The sequence below is a fragment of the Euphorbia lathyris genome, chromosome 2 (genome assembly GCF_963576675.1).
Source record: "Euphorbia lathyris chromosome 2, ddEupLath1.1, whole genome shotgun sequence".
NCBI classification, from domain to species: Eukaryota; Viridiplantae; Streptophyta; class Magnoliopsida; order Malpighiales; family Euphorbiaceae; genus Euphorbia; species Euphorbia lathyris.
Window position 1 is genome coordinate 6,722,327 of NC_088911.1, and position 11,025 is coordinate 6,733,351.

General features: G+C 33.4%; 1 protein-coding gene across 1 annotated transcript; it reads left to right on the forward strand.

Annotated features, from left to right (window-relative positions):
• The first annotated feature begins 1,178 nt into the window (after positions 1 to 1,178).
• Positions 1,179 to 8,082, forward strand: LOC136220940 (protein NRT1/ PTR FAMILY 7.2-like). Its single transcript, XM_066008796.1, has 5 exons — positions 1,179 to 1,325; positions 2,595 to 2,718; positions 3,932 to 4,149; positions 5,252 to 5,805; positions 7,095 to 8,082. Exons 1-5 carry the CDS (start codon positions 1,299 to 1,301, stop codon positions 7,960 to 7,962), a joined length of 1,791 nt encoding a protein of 596 aa, XP_065864868.1. The 5' UTR covers positions 1,179 to 1,298; the 3' UTR covers positions 7,963 to 8,082.
• The last annotated feature ends 2,943 nt before the right edge of the window (positions 8,083 to 11,025 follow it).

Consider the following 11,025-nt stretch of genomic DNA (forward strand, 5'->3'; position numbering starts at 1 on the left):
AAAATTGAATAGTAATTCTCGAATTATATTTTTATCATTATCCCAACTATTTATCCTTGTCCATATCCCAACCTTTATCCTTATCCCAACCTTTATCCTTATCCCTATCCCAATAGAATACCAAACGCCCCGCAAATCCTATACCCAAGAGGGAGGTGGTATACGGAGGTGGGATAAACTCCTGCAATTTTAATAGGATGGAAAATTCTATCTTATCCCTCAAATTAATGTTATGTAGGTTAAATAAAGTTAAAATAGTAAAATGTATTATTTTATCTCTATCCATATCCAACGTACCAAACATTGAATAATAATTCTCTACTATCATATTTTTATCCTTATCCCAACCATTTATCCTTATCTCTATCTCAAGATTTATCATTATCCCTATCCCAATAGAATATCAAACGCCAAAATTGCATTTGATTGTCAATAGTAGAAGTAGATGTTACACACACACACAAAAAAAAAATATTTACATGTTAAGAATCTCAAACACAGTATAACTTAATTTTGAGAAATTTTACGTTAGTATTTAAAAATTAGTTATTGACCACTCAGATTATAACACGTATATATACGAAAAATATTTGAACAAGTTCGATTTAGCAAAAAAAAAAATAAATAAATAACAATTTCAAAACAACAATTTTTAGTAGAAAAATCAACTAATATCTATTACATATTGGTACAAGAATTTCACATGCACCTGAATGAGCATGTAGAATTTGCTCATTCATCGTTATATATATAGGCTTATTAAATCTAAGTCTCAGAATGCTTTGAATCTCCACCTTAGGATTCTAATAAGCATAGATCTAACGGTGAATGAGCAAATTCTACATACTCTTTAAGGTGGATGTGATCAAGACTGCCTATTGGTAATAGCAAATAGCAACAACAAACATGAACAAGTAAACTTTTTTGAATCATGGTTAAATTAATAACCTTAATAATTTAATTAATACTATTAAATTGGTTTTAATGAGTATATATTAAAAAAAAAAAAAAGAGGAATACCTTTTTATATTTTAATTTAACAGCTAGACTTAATTAAATTAAAATATTACTTCAAAAAAAATTAAATTAATTGTTTATTATCCGGAAAATCTGAGCCATCCATTTGTTGATGAGATTTTTCTATATATATCCAAAGTTCCAAACCCTTTGCTGCAGCATACTTTCTCTGATCACTCCCTTATAAAGCTTTTTCCAGCTAATTCCCCTGCACATTCCATAAGAAACCTTTCCTTCATTCATTTCTTGCTCTTTTCCTTTGCATTTTCACTGCAACAAACATGGATTGTTTGAACATTTCCAAACAGGTCTGTGATTTTATTTTTTTCATCTCTCAATTTTATTTTGGATTCTTTTTTCTTGTGATTCTGTTGTTTAAATTGTCATATTGTATGGGAAATTGGGTGAAATTGCCATTTTCACCCCCAAAATTTAGCTTAAACTCGCAGAGGCGGAGACAGAGAGGTTCGAGGCAAGGGGAATGTAGATTTGAAATGTTGGGGGTGTCAATTTGCACCCCCATAAACTCTCTTTATTGAGGGGGTGAGGTTTAATCAGTGGCGGAAACAGTCCAGTATATGGAGGGGTGATATTGTCATTCTCACCCCTAAAATTTAGATTAAACTCACATTTATCAACGGGGGCTGAGACATAGAGGTTCGGGGTAAGGGAAATATAGATTTGAAATGTTGGGGGTGTCAATTTACACCCCAACAGGCCTCTTTTTATTGAGACCGTTAGGTTTAATCAGTGGCGGAGACAGTCCAGAATATGGAAGGATGATATTGTCATTCTCACCCCTAAAAGTTAGCTTAAACTCATCTTTATCAACCGGGGACGGGGACAAGGGGTTCGAGGCAGGGATGAATATAGACTTTAAAAAATGGGTGTCAATTTGAACCCCGTCAGCCATTTTTTGTTGAGGCGGAGCCCAGCCCTTTTTTGTTGAGGTAGAGCTCACATCCTCTGACGAAACTCTCAAATGAGGGACGGTATTGTAAATATCAAATTAGTTACTTATTTGTTAATATTTGATACTGTAGATATATTTGAATAGTTCAAATCTCCTGTATCTTAGAAAATCAATTTGTTGTAACCTCTCACGATCTTCTCTTTATATTTATTCAGGGGCTTAACATCCTAAAATCTCTAATTTTCCCTAATTTTCCCTGCTTCCAATTTTTTTTTTCAATTGCTTCACGATGACAACTAGTGGCACCGTACCACCACACCTGTCGCAACCTCCACTCAAATACCCACTACAAACCTGTCATTATAGATTACCCAGAAGCTTACTTCGATTAATTTTCTCCCTCTCTTCCGAAGTCTAAACCTTTTCTATCTTTTTTTCCTTGTTTTCAATCATCCTCCTTTCTTTGTTCGCCGTGCCACTAGCATTGAAGTCTGCCCCTCTCTCGCGGCCCCACTACAACCTGCAGGACTAAAATTAGCATCCTAATCTTAAATCTCGGCTCCGCCACCAGACTTACTAAAATAATTTTAATAAATGTGTATCCAAATTAATTTGAACTATGAATATGATTATTAAGATGTGTTTGGGAAAATTTTAATTTCAGGGAAATGTTGGAAAGACAAAAAATGAACAAGAGATTTACACAAAGGATGGAAGTGTTGATAGACATGGTCGTCCTGCTATAAGGGACAAGACTGGTTCATGGTTTGCTGGAATTTTAATACTAGGTAATTTTATTATATATATATATATATATATATATCATATTTCATATTTTTGTAATTGGGATATTTACTTTGTTTCTGGGTTGGGCTGGGCTGGGCTAGGCTGGTCCCAGCCCGTTTTGGTCTAAAAAAGCCAAGCCCAGCCCGCTTTAATTTAGGCAGGTTCGTGTTTAACAAATTATAAGTCTCGTCTAAAAATAGGTAAATTTTAATGGGTTTGAATCGGATTAGATCTAATGTCAATTTTTCTTATTTAAACTTAACCCATTAGATGCAGACTTAAACGGGTATTTAGGCCCATGAATAGGTCTATTCGAGACTTTATTTATTTGCTATCATATTATTTTTCTTTTTCATAATAATAATAATAATTATTATAATAATAATAATAATAATTATTATTATTAATATTATTATTGTGGGGAAAAACCTTGAGCACTCATCATCAAATAATAAACTTTTTTTTTTCGAAAAGATTTTTTGATTTTTTTTTAAAGTTCGATTTTTTTTAATCATTTAAAGTTTGTTTTTAATTTGCATAATTGCGCTTTATTAAATGAATAGAAAAAAATCTCATTTTATATGATTAAAATCCATGACTTCTCCAGTCATAGGTAGAGTCTCCATCAGTAAGCTACGACTTTCACACACAAAAAAAATGAGAAGACGTTTTTCAATTCATATATGGAGATGAAAATAAAATTCTCTAAAATATCCATAGATGTGAACAATGGGATCATTATTCGTACTCATCCGACCCATTTATAACTAGACATGTTCATGAGGGTACCCACTCGATCTGTCAAGGCCCGTGTCCAATAAGTTGGACTTATAAAAAGAAAATTGATATCAAGTCCACACCCATCAAAACCCACCTAATTTTAGGACCGGCTTAGAATTTATAGAAATAGGACGACCCGACTCGACTCATCTTATTAATATTAATTATTATATTTTTTAGTACAAATTTTAGTTTTTTAGTAAATTTATTTGCATTGGGCTTGAAATTTAATTTTTAAATTCGAACCCAGCTCACCTTAAATCCCCATAAATTAACAATGGACTGGGTTAGGTTTGGACTAAGTATTTTCAAACAAAAACTCGTTGGACTCTTATTGGGGGAGGTTCAAAACATGTCTATTTATCTCGATCATTTTGATTTCGGTAGATTACGGGCTTTTGGATTGAAATAATTGAATTTGTATATATTATGCAGTAAATCAAGGATTGGCAACATTGGCATTTTTTGGAGTAGGTGTGAATTTGGTGCTATTTTTAACAAGAGTATTGGGGCAAGACAATGCTGAGGCTGCTAATAATGTCAGCAAATGGACTGGAACTGTTTATATTTTTTCTCTATTAGGTGCCTTTTTAAGTGACTCTTATTGGGGGAGGTTCAAAACTTGTGCTATCTTCCAAGCCATTTTTGTCTTTGTAAGTATTTTCGAATCCCGATCGATGAATCGTTCTGATTTTGATGAATTGAGTCTCTGATTTATTATTTCGGCATATTAGATTTTTTTTATTACGTTAAGTCTATGTATGCTAAACTAGTTAGTTGTGAATATCTAATTTAGTTTTAAAAATGGTTTTTAATTTATCTGCGTCTGTAATTATAATTTTTTACGGTTAAAATAAGATTTTTACGGTGATTTTGTAGATAAATTAACATAAAAGATTGTTTTTGAACTGTTGAAAATGTCAATTTGGAACGAAAATTAAATGAGTAACGAGTAACGCTCTATTTTATAGAATTTTATTTTTAAAGATGATTTTTTTAGGCATCAAGGATTTAATATGATAAAAAAAAATAAAGATCAAAAGCTTACCGTTAGACATGTTCATTGGTCTGGGTCTAGACCCATGTCCAATGGGCCCATCTTGAACAAGAAAAATAACATTAGGAGTGGTATGTTAAAATCCGTCTATTTTTAAAGCGAAATTGGGATATATAAAAATAAAACGGACCGATCTGACTTATTAATATTAGTTATTAAAATTATATTCTTATATATTAAATATTTGTTTTTCAGTATAAATTTTAAATTTTATTATTATATTCTTTTCTAAGTGGGCTTATTCAGGTTGGGTTTGAAATTTAATTTTTTTAAACCCGACTCTGATTTAGCCCGAATCCGCTTAAATTAATAGAGGACTGAATTAAATATAGACTCAACACTTTTAAAAGAAAGCCCCTCAGGTTCGATTCCACCCATGAAGAGATCTATCTAAAGTATTGAAAAAATATATATATATATATTTTTTTTAATACGGACTCATTCATGTTGTGTTTGAAATTTGATTTTTAAATCTAATACCAAAACCAATCCAGTCTTGTCTAAATTAACAATAGACTAGTTGGACTTAGGTTGAGTATTTTTTAGTAAAAACCGTTGAACCCGATTCGAGCTCGACTCATGAATAAATATATTTAATATATGAAAATGAAAAATTGAGACCCGATCCACCAAAATCACAATTTTTTTTATCTTATCGATTAATTAACTAATGTAATTATTTGGTTTTTGAACAATAGGGTCTAATCTCGCTATCCCTAACGACCTACTTATTCTTACTCAAACCCACTGGTTGTGGCTCCGAAGAATCCCCATGTCAATCACACTCAAGTCTCCACATAGGCCTATTCTACATCTCAATCTACCTTGTGGCCTTAGGCAATGGAGGTTATCAACCAAACATAGCAACATTTGGGGCAGATCAATTTGATGAAGAAAATCACAAAGAAGGGCACTCAAAAATAGCATTCTTTAGCTATTTTTACTTGGCTTTAAATCTTGGGTCACTTTTTTCAAACACCATTTTAGGGTATTATGAAGATAGAGGTCTGTGGGCACTTGGGTTTTGGGCTTCTACCGGCTCAGCTGTCTTGGCACTGGGGTTGTTTCTCGGGGGTATGGGGAGATATAGGCATTATGTGCCTAAAGGGAATCCACTTTGTAGGTTTTGTCAAGTTTTGGTTGTTGCATGTAAGAATTGGAGGGTTGGGGAGGAGGTTAAGGAGGGGGATTTGTTTGAATTGGAGGATTCTAAAGGAGGAGATAGAAAGATTGTGCATTCGAAAGGATTCAGGTACTTAGTAGTCCATATATACACGTTGAATTCTGTTTTATTATACGTTTGGCATACCCAGAGGTTCTACTCTGGTCCAAACCCATTAAGATGTTGACACGCCACACGTCAGCATCACAACGGTTCGAGACTGTTGAGATGCTGACATGTTAGTATTACTACTGATGTAGTGACGTGTTAGCATCAAACCAGTCCAAGACGAGTGTAGTATGAGACTATAGTAAAATTTTGTTGGCATGTGGCATCATTCGTACAGTAAAATCAATGGTCCTATACCACATTAGTTTGGAACTGTTAAAATGCTGACACATAAGTATTTATGTTGACATGTTAGCATCACAATGGTTCAAGACTGTTGAGATGCTGACATGTTAATATTACTATTGAAGTAGTGACATGTTAGCATCACAACTGTTCCAGACCAGTATGGTCTAGGATTATAGTAGAAATTTTGTTATCGCGCATTGTCATCTATACTATAAATCAATAGGTCTAGACCATACTGGTTTGGAACCATTAAGATGCTGACACGTGAGTATTATTGTTGACATGTGAGCATCATAATGACTTGGAATGGTTAAGATGCTGACATCTTAGTATTACTAGTGACCTAGTGATGTGTCATCATCACAACGGTGCGATATCAACATCACAACAGTCTCATGTCAGTGTTGTTCGTGACTATTGTAGAAATTTTATCACGTGCGACTCCATTCGTACGTTAAATCAATAATCCCATACCATACTGGTTTGGAGTTGTTGAGATGCTAACATGTCAATATTACTATTAATATAGTGGCATGTCACCATCCCAACAATGTCAGACCTGTATGTGGTTTGGGACTATAGTAAAAAAATTTGTTGGCGTGCAACGTCATTCATACACTAAATCAGTAGTTTGATCACGTAACTAATAATTTAATGGACTAAAAAATATTTCATTAATGAGTTACGTAATACTAATATTTTATTAGTTAAAATATGACGATATATTAAATTGCTGACTTGACGCACAAATGACATGGCGTGTAATACAAATTTAATGAATAATATTTTACGTTATTTCGAAGATATTTATTCAGTTATTAGATACGTAATTTAATTTTGAATTAAAATTTTCTCAAATTAAATTTTAACTTGAGAATTCATATTATAATCTTAATCGTTAATTTTATAATTAATGATTGAGTTTAACTTTTAAATTCAAAAAAACCATAATTTTTTTTTTGCAAATTTATTTATTATACATCATGTTAATTGATTTACTAAATTATATTTTCAATAATCAGATTCTTGGATAGAGCAGCCTTCATCAAAGAAGAAAATTACTCAAATATGGCTATGCGCACTCCATGGCATTTATGCACAGTTACACAAGTGGAAGAAGTAAAATGCATACTTAGACTACTTCCAATATGGCTATGTACAATCCTCTACTCTGTAGTCTTTACTCAAATGGCATCACTCTTTGTTGAGCAAGGTGCAGCCATGAAAACCACAATTTCATCCTTCCACATTCCCCCGGCGAGCATGTCGAGCTTCGACATACTAAGTGTCGCGATATTCATATTCGTTTACCGAAGAGTTTTGGACCCACTGGTCGCCAGGATAAGAAACGGCCCTAAAGGACTGACGCAGCTTCAGAGGATGGGAATCGGTTTAGCCATCGCGATAGTCGCGATGGTCGTAGCAGGAGTCGTCGAGTTATTTAGATTGAAGCATAAGTACGTGACGAAAGACTGCGCTAGTACCGCTGAAGGATGTCAAGATGCGAGCTCGTTGAGTATATTATGGCAGATCCCTCAGTATGTGTTGATAGGGGCATCGGAGGTGTTTATGTACGTCGGGCAATTAGAATTCTTCAACGGGCAAACGCCAGATGGGTTGAAGAGCTTTGGAAGTGCGTTGTGTATGACTTCAATTTCGTTAGGGAATTATGTGAGTAGTTTGTTAGTGACTATAGTGATGAAAGTGTCGACTAGCGATGAAATGCCTGGATGGATTCCAGGGAATCTTAATAAAGGGCATCTAGATAGATTTTACTTTCTATTAGCAGCGCTTACTGCTGCCGATTTTATCATCTATCTATTGTGTGCGAAGTGGTACAAGTATATGAAGTTTCGGGTCGATGATCGGGACGTTAATCAACGGGTTTGATCGATGATCTAGTTAGAATTTAAATTTGTTTTATTGTATTCAACACTTGCTTAAATTTCTAAGCAGGAAATTATAACAGTTTGATCCAATAATTCAATAAAATGTACATATTATTTGTTATTGAAAAATTTATCAATATAGTTATGTCATTGTTTCTCTACTTTTTTGGAATAAGGAGCAAAAATACAGTAGAATTTTAATAGTCCAGAGTAATTTTACTTCTAACACTTAAAATGGTATAATATTATCCTTAATATTAGCAGTCAAGAGCAATTTTATCACTAACGTTGGCAAATTGGATCAATTTCAGACGTCATTATAAAACACATGTATTTTGCTCCTTATTCTGTATCTGTCTATTAATTGGTTTTACAAAAAAAGATTTCACATTTTTTATTTAATAATAGAATTGGAGATTAATATTTTTAAATTCGACGAAATATTTGGATTTTTTTTGTCCAACTTATACAAAATAAATATAACTTTTTAAATTTCTTTTGTTAATTTCACGTCTATTCATATGGTTGTGATGTGTTACTAATGAGTGATAAAACGACGCAAATGTGAAGTGTAAATAACACGATTCATGACTGAGAAGACGGTTTGATTAATTATTTCTCAAATTGACATAATATATCAACGTTAGAGGTAAATTTGATCTTCACTGCTAACGCTAGAGGTAAAATTGCACCATTTTAAATGTTAGGAATAAAAAACGTGACAAATTTAATATTTACATATTAAATAGTAACCTAATCAATTTAAGAATTTTATTTAATAATAATAATTCGATAATATTAAAAGATTCAAAAATGGAATATTCAAAATATTCTTATTAAATTGAATACTAGCTAGAATTTCAAATTAACTAAAATTTCTATAGAAAATATTTAATAAATTTAATAAAATTGAAATCTGTAAATCGAATTTAAATAGAAATTTAAAATCTAAGTAATAGGATCAATTATAAAAAAAGATACCTAGTTTATAATTTAGGCCTTTATTTACGCCGAGTCATTTAATAGAAAGCACTATAGGTTAAGAGTACGACCATCTAGAGGTCGGGGCTAAAAAGGGTCCAGTTTTTTTTTACTATATATATATATATATATTAAGGGGGCGTTTGGTTCAAACTTCGGAATCGGAATCGGAATGTTACGGAATCAGAATCGGAATGATTATTTATTTATTTTGTTTGGTTTAATTCGGAATCGGAATCCAATTACTTTTAAGAGTGTTTGGTTCAAATTTCGGAATTGGAATCAAAATCGATAATGAACAAAATTAAAATTTCTTAAATTTTAATAAATAAATAAAATATGAAAACTAACTGAAAAAAAAATTCATTATAAAAATATTTATAAATTGAATTAATATAAATAAATATACTATATTATATTATAGTTATAAAATTTATTATTCTAACAATATACTATTTGTAGAGCAATCCACTATAATATACTAGATTATATTTTATGAATCTACGATCCTAGAAAGATTATATTATTATACTATATTTTCAGAATTATTATTCTAACAATATACTAGATTATATTATATAAATGAATACAATATATTATAATATACGGTAGAACATATATGTGGGTGGTTAACTTTTTAATTTTTTTTATATATAGGCAGTTAAAGGCATAAAACGTGGGGGTTTTTTTTTTTTGAGAAAATAAAAACGTTGGTTTTATTTTTATTTTTATTTTTTTCAATTAAATTTAATAAAGGAATGAGAATCATATTTGATTGAAGGGGAAGGGAGAGGGAATGGTTGATTCCCATAGTGGGGTGAATATGATTCCATTCGTACATCAAATTTTATAAAACCAAACATCAACAATAGTAATTAAATATCATGATTCCCATTCCCTACTCTAAATAGGACTAACCAAACACCCCCTAAAAGTTTTTATTGTGAATGTAGTTAATTCTTTTTCTTTTTTTTTAATCAGAAATGTCATATATTAAAGACTCATTGCATTATTACAAAGAATTGGTCACACTATATCCGGACTATCCCCGTGTAATATCAGTGGTGTTTGAAAATCTCGTGCCCATCTAGCTAGTTGGTGGGCTACCTTATTTCCTTCCCTTTTCGTAAATGTAAAGCGACAAACAGAGAACTGTTGAGCTAGTTGTAGAACATCTAGGTATAGGAAATAAAGAGAGGAGAGCGGAACAGTACCGTTTGTCAAAGCGTCAACAGCCACCTTCGAGTCAGATTCAATATGAATCGCATCTAGGTGACGATTTTTGGCTAGACGAAGGCTCTCATGAATTGCAATAACTTCCGCCGCTTCAGCCGAGAGACATCGTGCGAGTGGAATTCTGACAGATAGCACAACATGTGCTCTTGAGTCCCGAGCAACCACCCCGATACTTGAGGAGAGGCCATTGCCCTCCCATGCGGCGTCACAATTGAATTTTGTGATACCATCAGGAGGGGGACGCCAAACCTTGTAAGTATCAATGGGTGAGTTGGCTGACCCCGATGTTGCCGGGATTCCATGCCGCTGTCTCCAGTCAGAGTGGAAGCTTCTGGCCTTTTGGGCAACAACATTCGCTTCCAGGCACTGTCCTTTGTGAATAAGAGTATTCTGGTTGAACCAAATCCACCAAGCAATAATCAGCCCTAGCGCACATTCTTCTTCTGTCGATTGTAACAAACACTCGAGCAGCCACTCCCGTATATTCATTGCGTGTATCCTGTCCCAACGAGTTCTTAGCCCTGTCGCTTTCCAAACTTGTCTCGCCGATATGCAATGAATGAAGACATGGGGCAGCATTTCATCCTCCGCCGAGCAGGCCGCACACCCCGCCATTGCATTAATTCCTCGATGGCGAAGGACCGACTGGCACGGCAGTATTCCATTTGCGAGTTTCCAGCTGAAGTGTTTGACCTTTGGTGGGACATTGTGCTTCCAGAACTTTTTCCATATGGCTTGCTGATTCGTAGAAGATGACGGTTGCTCATTGCAAGCACGACGACGTTCCTCTAACAGGAAGTAGCAGGATTTGATAGTAAACCGTCCGTTAAGGGTCGCCCGCCAGTAG

Bases quoted from the DNA above. Each gene is read 5' to 3' on its own strand.
- LOC136220940 (XM_066008796.1), top strand. From the start codon at position 1,299: ATGGATTGTTTGAACATTTCCAAACAG. The intron at 2,719-3,931 runs GTAATTTTATTA...TATATTATGCAG, and splicing joins TGCTGGAATTTTAATACTAG to TAAATCAAGGATTGGCAACA. The intron at 4,150-5,251 runs GTAAGTATTTTC...TTTGAACAATAG, and splicing joins TCCAAGCCATTTTTGTCTTT to GGTCTAATCTCGCTATCCCT.